The following is a 17,601-nucleotide window of genomic DNA, read 5'->3' on the forward strand; positions in this document are numbered from 1 at the left end:
AACTTTTGCATGTAAACTAAATATTTCACCATGAAAATGTGAGGATAAGCCATACAGTGAGTGGATGGATGAATATAATAGTTACCAATAAAACACTATATTTTGGAACAAAAACATATTTTGCAATGGGAGCGTGATACTTTGGCTATGAAAACTTTTGCCAGAAAATAACATTGAATTTTCTAATAAAACAGTATATTTTGGCATGAATGTTTATGTTTTACCATACAAACACTACACCTTTCCACCAAAAAAAAACATTTTGTCATGAAAACAATACATTTGCAACATAAATAGTATATTTTGCGATTGCAAAAAAATATTTGTGATGGAAACACTAGATTTTACCATGAAAACACAATATTTTGATTGGAAAACACCATTTGGCCATTGAAATATGTTATTTATGGTCAAAACACTATATTTTAATATGAAAACAAAATCATGACAGCACAGTATAGCTTTTTGCCATGAAAGCACTATATTTTTTATTTTGAAGATTCTATAATTTGTTAAAAAAGATATTGTGCCATGTAAAACACTATAGTTTGCCATAAAGATGTAATATTTTACCACCAAAATTGTATACTCTGACAAGTAAACATATTTGCCAAGAAAACATAGCTTGCAATAAAGACAAAATATTTCCCCTCGAAAATCGTATATTTTAACAGGCATATTAAAATGACGGTATATACGTTTATATTAAAATGCAATACTTTGCATTTATTATTTAAATATTTTGCTATTACATATTTTACAAGGAAAGCACAATATTTACTATGAAAACAATATTTTATCATAATGTTAGGGGTTTGTTATTTAAAAAAAACCAACATATTTTTTAAAGTAAACTGCAAAGTTTACTACAATACAACTTAAAACACATTTACTGACTGCTTGTCTATAAAACTGTGGCTGAGTATAAAGATGGTTTGTACTAAGTGAAAGTAGCTTTGCGTGGCTAAAAAAAAAATAATAATTTAAAAAAAAATTTTTGGGGGGGGGAAATCGCAGGAAAAGCTGCTTCCCGTGATTTTTTTTTTGGACTAAAAAGTGTCTTACCTTGAGTTTGTCGTATCGGTCCCCCAGCCCGGCGACTTGGTGGTCCCTGTGCCGTCCAACCAGCTTGCACAAGGCGCAGATCAACTGCTCGTCCGTCAAACAGTACATGTTGACCTTCTCGTCCTCGTGCTCCACGCACATAACCCCTCGCATGTGGGAGTCCAGCAGGGGCTCCACGAGGCGGTGGCCGGTGAAGGGCTTCTTGTTGGGGTGGGTGGCCTTAAGGCAGTCGTCGCAGTAGGACACCTCGCACGTGACGCAGGTCTTCACGGCGTCCTGGGGCGGCTCCCGCTCGCAGAACTGACACAGCACCCGCTCTCCGCCGGGCTGCGTCATGGCGCCGCCGTCGGGGGCGGCTCGCTCCCGCCGGGGCTGGCTGGGCGAGTTGGGTCCGCTGAGGGAAGCCTTCTGGTAGCGGTCGATGATGTTCTGCAGGGTAACGTTGCGCTTGAGTCCTTCTAGGCCTCTCTGGTTAAGGTTGATGACATAGCGGCAGGTGGGGCACTGGAAGGCGCGGATGGACTGGACGGGCTCGCTGGGGGTGCAATGCGAAACCAGGATGCGGTGGGCGCAGTTGGCACAAAGGCTGTGAGCGCAGGGCAGGAGAAGCGGGTCCTCAAAGAGCTCCAGACAAATTGGGCATGTCAGCTCGGATTCCAGTGTTTCCATCTTCAGGCCAAACTAAGCGGAGAGGGCAGCGAAATCCAGGGAAGCCGCTCAGCTATCTGCACACATTCAGTAACAGCGCGGGAAAGCACACATTTAGAAACTACAACGACCTTGAACTTCACACGTGATTGCTAATGTATATATATGCACATTTCTTAACTTCAACCACTCAATACCAAAAACACTATGATGATAGTCCTCATTTTTGCCACACTTAATCGTAGCTCACTGCTTATGTTATTAGGTAGGAGTCAGCCCACATTTTTCCAAGCTGGGCAACGATTCAGGTGGGCAGACAGTAACACCGTTTTGTTTGCTGTGGCCCAGCATTTCAAGAACCTTTATCGCATTTATTTGAAAAGTGTTATGCTTTTTTCCCCCCCAGAAATATGGGAATGAAATTGCAATTAAAATGTCCAAACCAGTCAAATTGATCTTGCCTGGCCGTGACCTCAGCACTCCAAAACCTCTTAGAGTCCCCCCAGACTGTATCATCTGCTCTTTAAATTTGGCCCAGATAAAGTACTTTCACCCCTCTCACCCTTCTCCATATGCCGCAGTTGAGGACTGACAGCTCAGCCAAGCAGAAGCCGATTGGCCCGCTTTACTGACGGCTCGGGCCTCCGTGCACTCCACACTATCACACACACACACACACACTAAAGCCTTTGTTCCCGGGCCGGGTCAGACGCTCCAGCTGTGAGTGGACATAGCGCACTTTGACCCCCACCACCACCATTCACACCCACTCTCCACGGGTGTGAACCCTTGACATACCCGTTCATTAAGTGCGAATAAGGCGAAAGCTTGTCATTAGGGAAGGAGACAGCAATTACCTCGGAGCAGTTTGGTTTCTTTAACGCACACACACACACAAAGGCACTTTAGCAGACAAGTGTGCAATTGTTACACTAGTGATGTCACTTTCCTGCCTACAGTCAAAGCTGAAGCATGCCCAGGTGACATCTAGTCAACTTCAATTTTTACAGCATAAAAAGTCAAATTATGGCACAACTGTGCCATAATTTGTCAAACAGGTTTCTGCTGCCCTAAATACAGACAATAATAAATTATATGAAGAATCTTTAGAGTATCTGATTGACAAGATCCGAAAAAGCCACAAATCCGTGCCACGCTTCTCCACTGACCCACCGATGGATTCCGCCCCGGTGTGCACCGCCGATTCATTTTTGAAGAAGGAAGAAGACCTTTGACCACAATGGAAGAAAAAAAAAAATCTAATAAAAAAAATCACAACCACCAGAGCGGAGGAGGCATCGTCGGCGAGCTGGGAAGCACGCCTGCGATTCCCGAGAACGACATTCCCCTTAAACCCGCCGCAGAGCCGAACGAGCGAGACTGGAGCCAGCACAACAGGAAAAGTTGCCCGACAATTCCAGGAAAGCTCCAGCTCCACCTACAGCCGGAGGGATGGCCGGCACTGGAAGAGGAGTGTGTGCCTGTATGTGTGTGTATGAGAGAGAGTGAGCAAGAGTGAGAAAGAGTGGCTCACAGGTACATTTATGTGATATCAGCCCATATCAGTGTCATGCTTTCCATTGTGTGCGTCTGTGGGTGTCCCTTTGACCCTCGCACAACAATGCCTCGTGTTTCACTATGGACTCAAAAGAGGCGAGATGAGGACAAACATTCCCCCAGGATCCACGCAGTAAATAAATACGGGGAGTATCCAACCACAAAGTTAGAAGCAAACCTCAAATATTACTTCATAGATTTCCATTCAACTTTTGTATAATAATAAGTAACAGGGATAGCTAGAAAAAACCTTTTGGAGGGTTGCGATGTGGTCCAAGAACAAGGGATAAAGGTGCACACAGTGATTACAAGTTACAAGCATAGCTACAAAAACAACAACGCTTAAGTGCCACAAAACCCTTCCGAGGGATGTCAAATGGACCGAGGTGGAGAAAAGTAGGGGCAAACATAAAATTGTGGTCTTGACCTGGATAAAAGTGCACACGGTGATTACAAGTTGCAGGCATAGCTACAAAAACAAAAACATAAAACTACAATTCCCACAAAATGTCTTGTGGGGTTTTGCTGCAGACCAGTCCTGAGAAAAGTAGAGGAAAAACTTGTGGTGGAATTGTGGTGACAGGCACAGCCAGAGGGTAAGCTCACCTTAGCATGTTGATTTATTTGTTTAATTTTGGGTGACATTCAAGAGGAGACTGTGGGCTGCTGCAACCAAGTGAACACCATAGTCTACAATATTACAGCGTCCAGAGCTAAGGCACAGCGGCAAGGGTAAGCTAATGCTAGCATGTGTGCTTATTTTTGTTATTTGGGATTTTACTCAAGAGACTAAGTGTCGTTGCAGCAGCAAATAGGAGACTGTGGATTACAATACTGCGAGTCTAGAGCTAAGGCATAGCCACACAGTAAGCTAACGTTGGCATGTGTGTTTATTTTGTTATTTGGGATGTTATTCAAAAGGACATTAAGGGCTACTCCAGCAGCAAAGTGGAGACTATGGAGTTACGCTACCGCACTGTCCAGACCTAAGGCACAGCAACAGAGTACGCTAACATTAGCATGTGTGTTTATTTTTATTTTGGATTTTATTCAAGAGGAGAATATGGGCTTCAACAGAAACGTAGACTACAATACGCCAGTGTCCAGAAGCTAAGGCACAGCTACAGGGTAAACTAATGTTAGCACATGTGTTCATTTTTGTTATTTTGGATTAGTACTCAAGAGGAGACTAAGTGCCACTGCAGCAAAGTGGAGACTGTGCATTACAAGTACAAAACGAGACACTGGAGGTCCCATGTTTTTGCTGGTGTCTGTAAATGGTCCGCATACCACCCAACGCAATGTCGCGTGACTCACCAGGGAGGCTTAGACAAGGACCTGAGTCACGTCTAAAGTAGGACAAAACGCCCTCGGGATCCACACAGCAAACACAGCGATGTCCGACAAATCCAAAACACAATCTGGAGCAGCGTAACAACCGAAACAAACGGCTTGAAAACACAACATTGGAACATCGAGCTCCAGCCAGCTGCTCTCCCCCGTGATCGACACCGAGCCAAAGCTGACACGACATGACATCGTCTGCCACATCCCAGTCGGCCCGCCAGTGGAGGTGCCGTCAGCTTTCCGTGTCCCGCGGCCCGCCGTCACTCATCGGGGGTCCTCTGAGTGACTCCTCTTCCGGCGTGAAACACACACACACGCTCTCTCTCGCAGTCACAGTCAATATTAAAAACTACTCTCTTTTTCAACAAAACGTGAGCAATTCTGAGAGACCAACGTGTGAATGTTGTTACTGCCATTCCATAGGAACTACGGATGAGCCCTTGACTAAATTTCCTTGATCCACAGTTCTACGGTCGAGAGGTTCTGGGTTTGAAACTCGGTGGGGCTTCCTCCCACATTCCAAAAGCACGCATGTTAGGTTAATGGAAGACTAAATTGTCCGTAGGTGCGACTGTGAGAGCCAATGGTTGTTCGGTGCGCCCTGTAATTGACTAACGACCAGTCCAGGGTCGACCTCTCACTTAAAGTCAGCTGGGATTGGGCTCCAGCTCACTCGCCATCCTAGTGAGGACGAGTGCTTTCAAAAATGGATGGTTGTTATCAACTCCTGTTTCCCTATGAGGGTTGTAATGTTTTCCAGACTTTTTTTTTTTTTTTTTTTTTTTAAATAAAATGTCTGCGCAGTAGAGGATAAAGTGCAGAAAATGTCTGGAAATATACATCAAATCTTCTGCCCCTTTTGCAGCCTGAATGGCAAGCTTGCCAAGGTGAAGTTCTTTAATCATGAAAAGACATTGACTGTTAGATAGTTACAATTATTAACAAATGTTCAATCCAAAGACAAAGAAAGGTACCAAATAAAAAGTATATAATGTCTAACAGCCTTCAAACAGGAGGATGCGGAAGCAGAAAAATGCCAGTTTTCCACTTTTCAGTACCCACTTAGCTATCATCACCTCAGTTTGGGGCAGCAGTCGGTTTTCCACCACAGTAAATTTGAAAAAAAAAAAACCCACTGCATTAAACACATCATTTGGAAGAGACGAGCTAACAAATAACAACAACAAAGGAAGCGAATGAGGCTCTCCTGTTTTAACTTCTTAGCATGTGGCTGTTGGTAAGCAGACATACTTTATTCAAGAGGCGCAACCAAGTGGAGACTGTGGAGTACAATACTGCACTCTCCAGAGCTAAGGCACAGCAAGCGTGAAAGTGAACGCTCATATCCGTATATTTTGAAGCGTTACAGTGTCGCCGTGATGACAAACTTGCTCGACCAAAGAGAGACCGCTACTTTACGACAACCATATGGTATCTCGCTCGGTAATGCTTGGAACTCTGGCCGACTCGGTACTAGAAATGGTACCTCTTTTTTAGGAAGCGCTCAGTGGATAAGGAAGAAAAGACATCTGTGATTTATTCATTTTCAAAAGCACTTGTCCTCATTTGTGAGCTGGAGTCTATCCCAGTTGACTATTCGGAAGCGGAAAATACTTCTTGCCATCTGGGGAGCCCAATTTTATACGTACAAGAAAAAGACAACACTGGGTAAGATATGTTTGTTTTTATTTATGACAGCTTTATTGTCAGTCAATAAGGTCACTTCTTTGATTGGTTACATTCTGTTTTCACATCACAATTGACGGCGTCATGACTCGGTGGAACGTCAGCTTCCCCCAAACACATGAAGATTTTTGCTCGTAAATACTGCACGCGTTCAATATTTATGATGGTTGGCCTGACCCGACAAATCCACTCTTAACGCACCTCAGATCTCCGGATAATCTTACAGGATAATGTTATGAGACATAAGTAGTCTGGCATTTGATGCCCTTGGTCGAAAAGGAGCAAAATCAGGACAAAAAAAAGCCCGCTTGTCTTTATGTGTGTAAAGAACATACAGACAGGAATGCCTGAGCCAAGACTCGAACCCTGGACCTCTCAACAGTGAGACAGGCTGGCTAAACACTTGCCCTCCGTATTGCCATTGTAGCAACACAATTATTACATCGTTGTTTAATGAGGATATAACGTGCAGCCGTAGCGCTAACATGTTTTGGCATATAATTAAGCGTGACTGCCATTGCAGTGGTGACGCAGTGCTCGCTGCAAATGCGCGGGGGCTTTGTCAAGAAATGAACTTTATCTCTAGCACGTTGATTTGATTAGCAAGTAATGGCTCGTTTAGAGATGAAACGACGGCAATGTCAAAAGATAGGGGGACAATTTCTCGCTCAAGCACTTCGTAATCCGCTTGGACGCGGCCTTTTATCAGGCTTTAATGACGGCCGCAAAGCATAGAGTGAAGGGGCTCCACTGCTGCTTTTTTTTTTTTTTTTTTTCCTGGGGAAGACACCTAACGTCATTAATGTAATGGGTAATGAGCGCGGCCGTGACCAACGCGCCGGCCTGCTGGTACGTCGTGAAGCCGCCACGCTCCGCCGCAGCCCGCTCAGGCCTGTAATGTGATTTACGGCTTTAGCCCGGCACAGCGCTTCATTAGACCGACAAATGTACGCTGATCTGCAGCCCGACGCAATGCTGAGATTAGACGAGCGCTTCCTGCTTCCTGACCGGCGTGCCTCATTGTTACCGCCACCGAGGATCCTATGCTTGCATTGCAGTTTGGTTATTTGCTACATTTTGCAAAATCTGTTCAACCTAAACACAGTGGGAGGATATCTGGAAGAAGAAGAAGAAAAAAAAAAAAAAAAAAAAAAGGTTACCCGAACAAGAAGTAGGGGAAAAACATAAAATTGTGCCATCTGGATAAAGATGAATATGATTATTAGTTACGAGCGTCGTTCAAAAAGCAACTATGATTTGCACAAAACCTTTTGGAAGATTGCGATACGGGCCAACGATGAGCAAAATGGGGGGGGGAAACATACAATTGTGACCGAGCTCTAGATAAACGTGCATACGAAAAAAAAACAACCGCAATTTCCATTAAACCTTTTGGAGGCTGGCGATGTTGACCAAAGATGAGAAAAGTAGGGGAAGGACATACAATTGTGACACAGACAAAGGGCGATAGAGGTGCAAACGATGATTACACGTTACAATCCTCAAGAAAACAACTACAATTTCCACCCAAAAAATAAAGAAATTGGAAGGTTGATCTGAAACCAATGGTGAGAAAAGTAAGGGGGAAACATAAAATTGTGATGCATGTCTGGATAAAGGTTCATCCAAGGATTAGAAGTTACAAGCATAGCTAGAAAAATATAGCAATTACATTTCCACAAAACCCTTTGAAAGGCTGTGGTATGGACTAAGGACAAGGAAACTGAGAGAAAAATATACAATTGTGCTGTAGATCAGGATGAAGATTTATGCAAGGATTAGATGTTACACATAGCTCTTAAAAAAAAAAAAAAAAACATCTACCATTTCCCCAAAACGTTTTGGAGGGTTGCAATTTGTACCAAGGATAAGAAAAACAGTAAGTAACACGCATCGATCAAAATTAAACAACGGCAATTTCCACAAAACCTTTTGGAAGATTTTGCTGTGGACCAAAAATGAGAAGAAAAAAAACCCCCATAAAAATGTGGTGATTATCTGGACAAAGGTTCTGAGTTGCAAGCACCTCAAAAAAACAAATATGGTTGTGATACGGACCACGGACAAGAAAAGTAGGGGCAAAACATACAATTGTGGATCAAGTGGATCAGCATTAAACGTTGTGGGAAAGCAAAACCTCCAAAACGTCTTAACCAGTTGCCACTAACCTTTTGTAGCTGGACGAGAAAGATGGTGTAAAAACAACTTTAAAAGTGGGTATGGGTGCATATCAGGAATTTATACCTCCACCAAACTCAAAACGAGACGTACGTAGGGGATTATGTTTTTCAAATTGCAAGCATAACTTAGAAACCACTTTCCTGCTTTCCACTAAACTTCTGTGGAAGCTGCGATATGGGAATAGAACAAAAGAAGGACTGTGAAAATAACAAGGCGGCACGGTGGTCTAGTGGTTAGCGCGTGTACCTCACAGTTCTGAGGTTCGAATCTGCGTTCTTACCTTCCTGTGTGGAGTTTGCATGTTCTCCTCGTGCTTGTGTGGGTTTTCTGCGGGTACTCTGGCTTCCTCACACATTTTTGGACTCTTTACAAAGGAAACACAATAAAATGCACATTGTACCAAAGCGTCCTGGTTTGAAATGATGCAAAAGATAAACAGTATACTTCACCGTTAAATATGTTTACGATCTTGTAATGGAAATTTACCAGAACAGGTGATCCGATAACAAAGTCTTTAGACTTGGTGAAGCAGCATGTGACTCGTCATTTTTGAAGGCCCAGTTCCAAGTAACTGTAAACAATTGTATGTTTGTGATGACGAGTCAGCTCAGCGCTTGTTAGGAAGAAGACAAAAGTGCACTCAGTGCACACTGTGTGTATGCTCTGTACAATTGAAAGAACAAAACTAAAACAAGCCACAACACCTCATCTGAAAACTATTATACAGTAGTTAATATTTGATGTCCAAACACAGCTTTCATATTCTTTGTTCTGCCTTCTTTGTGAGTCGTTGAGGTCAACTGCATAAACTTCCTCTGCGTGACCTGGCACGTGCCAGCAATGTGAAAACACCACGTGTGCACCAGACCATAAGGAACTTTTTCTTTTTTTTTTTTTTTCTCTTTCTCTCAACAATGAGACTTCCAACGTGTAGTTGTTGTAAGAGCAACACACTGAAATTTGGACAAGGCAAACATCGGCGAGCAAAGGAAAATAATCAAAGTGCGCCACTATGTGGCTCATTTAATAACTGCAACTATTGTATAGCCCAACTACACTTGTGAGTTTATTGAATAACAATAATAATAAATCATTATTATTATTATTATTATTATAAACTTCAGTTACAAGTAAAATAAAAAGTACTTTAATTTCAAATATTATCCAATAAAATACTACATTTAATTCCATAAAATGTTGAATTAATAGAAATAAACCAATAACTTACATGTACATGAATAGAAGTAATTTAACAAAGATTCCAATAATAATGCTTAGAATAATAAATAAAATGATTATTGTGACTGTAATTGTGGTTTAGTGGCGAGCACCTCGGCCTCAAAGTTTATTTGAGGGAAGCATTTATTTTCCAGATTGCCATTCCAAGGGCACAGCAACTATTAGAGGGGTGCAAATATGACCATTACTTTTATTATTTGGATGAAACTGTGACTAGAACTTCTGCCTCACAGTCAGGAGATCCGGGTTTGAATTAAAACATTTGCAAACGTTTGCCCGTTCTCTGTGTGCTTTTGTAGGTTTTCTCCCACTTCCTCTCACATTTCAAAAACCACGCATGCTAGATTCATCGAAGACTTTTAAATTGCCCATAGGTGCGAATGTGGGTGTGAATGATTGTTTGTCTACATGTGACCTTCGATTGGCTGAAGACCAGGTGGTGGAAACCGCCTCCCGCCCAAACTCAGCTGGGATAGATCAGATGAGAGCAGTACTTATTAAACATCCAAATACATCGCTCTGATCTCATCCACTAGCACTGGGCGCACATTTGCGCGGCATCTGTGGATGGTTAGGATACGCGAGTAAAACAACTGCAGGTTAAAACCACATTGCAGTCCTCGATTCATCCATTTCTTTGGCGTGTTGACTTGATCGCGACTCGCGACATTTATGCTCCTGAAAATAGGCTGCGATAGTTTTCAAATGTATCGTAGTGTCATAAATGTTGGAAACAGCAAGAGTTGTCCTAACCAATTTTTTTTATGATAAAGAAGGGAGATGACACAGCAGAAATAAAAAAGAAATTGGATTAGATGTACGAAACCTTGAGCTGCCTCTTGATCACAAACATACAATTGTGGGAACAGGGCATTCAAAATAAGCTCGGATAAATGAGCCATATGCTACTTGACAGTGCCTAAAGACAAATACATTAGTATCTGACAACATAGCAGTCTGGTCGATTTCCATCGATTATTTATGGCGCTTGTCACATTAGGGTGGCGGGTGAGCTGGAGTCATCCGATTTTTGGGAGAAAAGCGGCGCACACCCTGGACTCGTCACCGGCCAACGTCAGGGCACATGCAAACACATATCCACGTTCGCACGCACACCTGTGGATGATTTTCAATGATTTTTGGAACCTAAGAGGAAGCCGGAGTAGCTGGAGAAAACCCACGCGAGCACAGCGAGAACATGCAAACTACACACACGAGGGCCTGAGCTGAGATTCCAACCCAGAACATCAGAACTGTGAGGCAGACGTGTTAACCTATTGCATCTGAACAGCACAAAAATCCCAATCCTGCAGCTCTCACAGATTCGGACCTAACCCTAATTATAACCCTTAAAGAAACCAACCCCCTTGTGCATTTCCATGGCAACGCCTGTCCCGGAGGCGACCAAAGGGAACAACACACTCTTGTGGTCAAACATTCCTCCTTACAGAAACGAGATAAGTAACCAATTAGCAGGACAAAGTGCGCGCACCAACCGATGCGTCCCACTTGTGTTCACGTCAAGCTTATAAGTCATCGTCAATAAATTAAGACGTTCCTCCCTGGCACTGTGCCAATCAAAGGTGTCTTATCAGCGAGCGGCATTTAGTGGGTCAGCAGATAATGCATGAAAGGTTGCTTTGTGGCTTTTGGAGTAAAAGGCAATAAAGCAACTTTTATGGCGGTCACCAACAGAAGGGGAAGCCTTCACATATTTACAAGCTCCATTGCGTATGGGAAGGGACTGCATGTGCTCTTTTTAACAAGCAGGCTGCTCCAGAAATAGATGCTTTGACTGTGTGGAAAAGTTCCACCTCGCTTTGATGCTCCAAAACTCCCCCGTCGGCCTTCCTGCTTAATCATCGCATCCCCTTTGGGAAGCGTTCCGATCAAAAACACAGAGGAATCAGTAAACACCACCTGGCCCTCCCGTGGTTAAACACAAGCTGATGATGACTCAATGTTTTTTCTTTCTTCTTTAAATCACGCATGAATGCACACAAACGACTTACCCGACTCATGATTGCATCCATCAATAAGCGAGGAAGAGCAGCTGCAAAAGGGTCTCGCACACGCAGAGCCAAGATGAGTGACGACTGAGTGAACTTTGTCCACTCCTCTTCCCGTGACAAGCAGGAGGATCGAAAGTTTCCAGCCAGCCTTCTCAGTCCTCTCGATCTTGTCAGCCCGCTTTTAGGCACGCGGGCCTGAGAATCGGAGCGCCGGCCAATAGTAGAGAGGAGGGGGCAGAGCATGGAAGGAGGCCATAACTCTCCACGAGCATGCTTATGTCATATTCAAATAAACCAAATCGACATCACCGTTGAGTGCATTAGGGGGCACATTTGTCTAGACGTGTACGATGACACTGATGATAGACTTTAAATTGCAAAGTATTTATCGCCTTGATCGTTGCGCTTGGAAATTATAGGGTACTTGAGTCAATGGCTGTGCACTGAGCCTGATCAGCAGACGCGAGTATTTGATCATTTTCAGTAATAGAGCTTGACGTGTTGGCATGCGTAATGTCATCTATCGGTTTAACCACCTCAACTGTTTTTATGGTCACGTTTGATTGTTGCTGTAAGATTAATCCTGCTCTATTTGGGCGGGGCCAATTGCAGGGCTCGTATAGACAAAGAACCATTCACACTTACGTTCACCCTTCTGAACAATTGAATCTTCAATGAACCTCATGCGATGTTTCTTGGAGTGTGGGAGGAAGCAGGAGCACCCGCAGAAAACCCACGCGAGCATGGGGGGAATTGGAACCCGGGACCTCTCAACTGGGTGGCAGACTTGGTAACCACTCGCCCCCACCCTTGGATGTGAGTAGTGTCGGGATGACATCACAACAATCTGATTGGACCATCCCTAAGTAGGCTACAGTACTTTTCTGTCCGTGGTCGCCAGAACAGAAAAGGTCAAATATTTTGAAAGTGAGAAGCATTTGTTTATCCTGGATGGAGCTGCATATTTGGAATATTAAAAGTTTTTAAATGTGATGGAAACATGAGTAGAATGAAAGCCGCAAGCAGCTACGAACGGGCCCTCACACCACTTCTTCATGGCAAATCCTCCGACTGACTACCAAACTTTGACGTCATGCTCTGCCCACATTAGACACGGTACGCAAACTACTAAACTAAACTAACTTTTTACAGTGTGTTACGAGTGAGTTTTGGGGGTCGCGTTCGGGACCCGCAAAATACATAACTTTTCACAAAAATACATACGCCGACAAAAGATGGTGAGTTTTCAGACACACTGACGCGCCCGTAAAACAATTATTTCATCAGAAAAATCATCCAAGAAAATATTTCAGACACGCACAGACATTCGTGTGACTGCGACAATAACATTGATAGGTCTGACTAGCGTCGCATTTAAATTCTAGCTCAGTCTGTTCTATAAAAGCCACTGGACGCTGTTGACGTTGATTAACGTATTATTGATTAGAAGCGTCAGCTCTGTGATTGATCGGTGTCCAGGGTGAGCCCCGCCTCTCGGCCAATCGTCAAGTGGCCTGAGCGCAATGTGACCTTGCGCGGGGTGACCCGTATTCATTACTGATGGATAGAATAGCCATAACAGCTGTTTTATGCTTGCTGTTGTATTACCATTAGTGATGACAGGCCCATGAAGGACCGCGGCGAATAGGGAAAATCCACAGATAATTGACGGCCATTATAATTGCATTGAAAAAAAAATAAAGAAATGAACCCAGAAAAGTGCAATCTGATGTACATTAATGTAAAATATGACATTCACATGTGAACAGGCCTCCGCTATAGAGCGAGCACAAGCTACAGTATATCACGAGTGACAAAGCAATAGAGGATAGAATAGAACTTATCCAGCAACCGTGCATGTTCCCACTGTAATCACTGCACGCAGCAATCCATTACAGCAGACACACTGTCTGAAAGTTGTCTCCAGTCATTGGCAGCCGTTCACCATGTCTTGGCGGCGTGGAAAGAAGTACCCAAATCAAACAAGACTGGCACGGAGATAGTTTTTGGAGAGGTTTCTCAACTCTGGCTTGAAGCCCGTGCATAACTCTCTCTCTCTCTCTCGCTCACTCGCTCTCTGTGTAACTTTTGGAGTTAGGACGGAACAACTCAGAATGACCTTGTCATGTCAGCCGACTGCATCCGTGCACTGCGAGTGACGTGTAATAAAAACCCTGCCGTAGCCTGCGGGGTCGAGCGAAGTATGAAAACATATGCGAGTGCACTCAAAACAAGTGCGATTTCGTGGAATGCTATGGCAGTGTGTCAGTTTTTGCACAAAAACGGCTGGCACCATAACGACGACGGCAGAGTGCAAAAGGTGACCGCAAAGTCTTTACAATGCACTCTAACTGTGACACACAGAGGAAAAGTGAGACGGTCCCTTACCTCTCTGTGAGTCAGTCGTGTAGCCAGGCCACAGATGAGCACAGAAAAGTGAGATTCCTCCTCACAAGACACCAGATTGCCTTTCGAAGCTTCCTCTTTGCGCAAACTGCTTCCTCAGTCTCAGCTCTATCTCCCCCCCCCCCCAAAAAAAAAAGCCTCCTCACACTGCCTCTAATCCTCTCTCAAGGAAGCCAGGGCCGCTCCAAATGCTTCAACCAGACTTCTCAGGCTTTTTTTCTTTTTTTGCTATTATTTTGGTGGCCGGGATCATTAACTTTGTCCCATGAGAACGTGTTAAAAGAACCTCCTTCCCGTGGGAGGCTGTCAATCACACGTGAAGATGAGGAGCAGGGATTGGCCACTGAGGGACCCGACATGATAAATGGGATGGGTGGGCACGGGGTTGTGTGTGGGGGACACACACACACAGCTGAGCCTCCTGCGCCAACATTTATAATAGCCTTGTATGCACTAAAGAGGGACTAGTGAGTAAAAATGTCAAATGTGCCTTTTTAAAGAATTCATCTTCTTTTAGTGGTTTTGAGTGCAGTCTGGACACTCAGCGGGGGGAGCGAGAGCAGAGCGCATAAAGCTCCCGTTGCCATGGTGTCGCCGCGAGAGCGACGACGCATCTCGGAGCCGCAGCCAAACGCCACTCTGATCTTTTCACTGGCGGACCTTTGCGCTCCGTCGCGGCGGGCTGTTTGTTTCTCGGCGCAGCCTCCTGCTGTCTGTCACTGGCAGGCTCCTTGCAGCATACCAGGCCAATTTGAGCTCGCTAAAACACGTTTGCAAAGACACTTTTAGGAGGGGGAGCACAATACCTGAAGAGGGGTCACTCGGCTCCCAGTGACCGCAGTGAAATTCCCCCTGTGGAAACAATGAATGAATTAAGGAAGGGCCTCCGGTGATGTGACTCCTTAAACATCCTAGCACGTTTGTGGATTTTTAAGCAGCAGGAGTAGCAAAAACATCCAAATATCCCGGTTGGGGGGACAAATGGTGCAGTGCACCTCCACATCGAGCAGATGGCACGGTCGAGAAAAATCCTTTTTCGGAAAAGTAGTGCCAACATGTGAGAGTATCAATCTGAGGCCTTTTTTTTTAGCTGCTGCCGCACCACATTTATTTAAAAAAAAAAAAAAAATTCACAATTATTTGCCTGTTTTTTTCGGCCGACGACATTTTGACTTACTGCGCATAGTTTCTACGCATGTACGCAGTAGGGACGACGACGAAGTCTATCGCGGGTCCACCGAGACGATGATCTCTGCGGAATTAGACGTCCGATTGCCAAGCATGAGGAGCTGCACGGATATTCCTGGCAGCTCTACAACCAAAACCGGAAAGGAGCCATCGCTGGAGGGGGGATCCCGTCAGAACGAATGGGAAAAAGTTGATCCAACACAGCGTGTCAGATGACGAGAGTTAGCAGGCTAGCTAGCTAGAAAGGAGGTAGCTGTGTGGATTTATACATTTTAGGGCACAGAGACGGGCGCAGTTCTACCTTTGGCCATGGTAGAGCGAGGGATCCTGGTTAAAGTAAGCCATTTTAAACGAGAAAGAACATTTTTGGAGAGTGAAAAACGGCAGCCAAAACACGCCAATGTACTCATTCTGGTACAATAGATAGTTTTCAAATGATCGAATTGCGTGTTTAATTTGTTGGACTATGACATATTTATTTTGGAATAGTACAAGGTGTACCCATTTGATTCTGATTCAGAAGTTTTTCTTTACAGTGGATGGGATTTAGAGGGCAAGTCCGAGTTCTACCCGCTTGTGTCTGACTGAGTTGCCGTCCGCTGTGTGGTGCAGAAGGATCTGACAAATGAGGTTTGGAATGGCGCAGAATTAACTACTTTATGTTGCGGTGAAAGAAAATCAGCCATACTTACTGGTTTTCCAATTTGATTGTTTTAAATTTATGGCCTGAAAGTGTTTTTCATACAAATAATTACTGTAATGATGCATTAGCATAGGCTAGTGATGGGCTATGGCGTCTTCTGAGCCATAGGAGCCAGGAGAGCCGTCCTGAAAAGTGAAATGGTACAGGTTGGATATTTTCCAATGGAAATACAAAAAAAAAAAAAAAAAAAAAAAAAATGCATACTGTACCAAACTGAACCAAGATGCTCAGTGGAAAGAGTGCTGTAGTTTTTCCTTCCTAAGTGGTCGATGCCCCACTAATTTGCCAATATAAAAACAACCCCACACACGTTAGTCACTTCTCATTCATGTCACCACCAATAATTTACAGCCAGGAAATTGCCTTGAAAGTGTCACTATTGCCGCCCTGCAGCTATAAACATCCATAAATTGTCTGTGAAGAATTGACTAGCAGAATCTCATTGGCAGATTCATCTTAGTGCAATAAAGTGCAATTGGACCGCTGACATTTACAATTGGACCACGGTGGCCTTTGACGCCCGAGGGGTATCTGGGGAGGTCTTTGGACTAACATAAAAAAATGTCTGCTTCTACTTTCAAAAAAGGAAAAGGGATCGCCTACATTTTGCGGTTTTGGGAGCTGTCCCCACCTCACCCTGTAGAAACCCGACGTGGTCCGACGCCAGGTTTCTCTGGCTAGAGAACTTTTATTCTTGTGCATTCCTGCGCCCAGGCAGCAATTACATGTCCAAACCAAAACAAATATGATATACTCCGTAAAACCAAACATTTGACATTGACTGTGTCACATTCGATCAAGTCTTGACACAGAAGAAATAGTTTTTTTTTCTTGCTTGAGTCACCGTGAGCGAGCTCAGGCCTCATACTTTCACTCCTAATCAAGTCCAGAGGTTGCAAAGCTGACAAAAACAATTCTGTCTTTTATTCATAAGAGCCGCAATCACGGGCGCTGACACGCTTGTTATCATAATCCCTATAAAGACGGAGAAACAGAAATTAAAAAAAAATACTCCCTAATCAATAAGTAACATGGCTGTCAAAGTGTTGAAAACAAATGAATATTCATAGAGCTTAAATAAGGCCATTCGCAGCCTCAAGCAAAACGCTGCGCTTGCCAGTTGGCACACCAAGAATGGAAAGAAGCCAGAAAATTTGCCTAGAAAGGAGCTGATAAGAAGGAGAAGAAGAAAAATATGTTTTTAAAAAGAAAATACAAAACTACGTGAACTTTGATCCATGTGGGTTAAGGAGAAATAAAGATATCACAAGGGATCAGACCGGCTTCTGATAGCTACACGATGAATAATAATGGGAAAATAATATCTTTGAATCACAAGCACATTATTGCGTTTAATTATGCAAACTACATTTTTATTCGATTACTTGATTAATCAATGGGATAATCAGTGGAATATTCGATTCGAAAAATGTTCGCTAGCCACAGCCGTAGACGCGTCTTTAATGGAGATTAGCGTTCCAGAACACTCTGACGTGGTCGCTCCACAACGTTGTGCGCGCCGTTGTTTCTGTTCCGAGGAGCTGTGAGAGTTTTCTATTCTGCCCACTC

General features: G+C 43.9%; 1 protein-coding gene across 10 annotated transcripts in view; it reads right to left on the reverse strand.

The window, feature by feature from the left end:
- The window catches only part of mid1 (midline 1), a 35,608-nt gene that overhangs the window by 10,324 nt on the left and 7,683 nt on the right, over positions 1-17,601 (reverse strand). For 2 of the 10 annotated variants that reach the window (XM_061792513.1, XM_061792516.1), the window contains exon 2: positions 1,066-1,790. In XM_061792513.1, coding sequence (XP_061648497.1) covers positions 1,066-1,734 — 669 coding nt within the window. In that variant the 5' untranslated portion in view covers positions 1,735-1,790. Of the gene's footprint in view, positions 1-1,065; positions 1,791-2,886; positions 3,101-8,764; positions 8,849-8,970; positions 9,056-11,735; positions 12,875-14,123; positions 14,258-17,601 lie in introns of those variants that run through there. The other 8 variants (XM_061792511.1, XM_061792512.1, XM_061792508.1 and 5 more) reach the window with 8 other exon arrangements.

Source organism: Phyllopteryx taeniolatus, chromosome 12 (genome assembly GCF_024500385.1).
Source record: "Phyllopteryx taeniolatus isolate TA_2022b chromosome 12, UOR_Ptae_1.2, whole genome shotgun sequence".
NCBI lineage: Eukaryota > Metazoa > Chordata > Actinopteri > Syngnathiformes > Syngnathidae > Phyllopteryx > Phyllopteryx taeniolatus.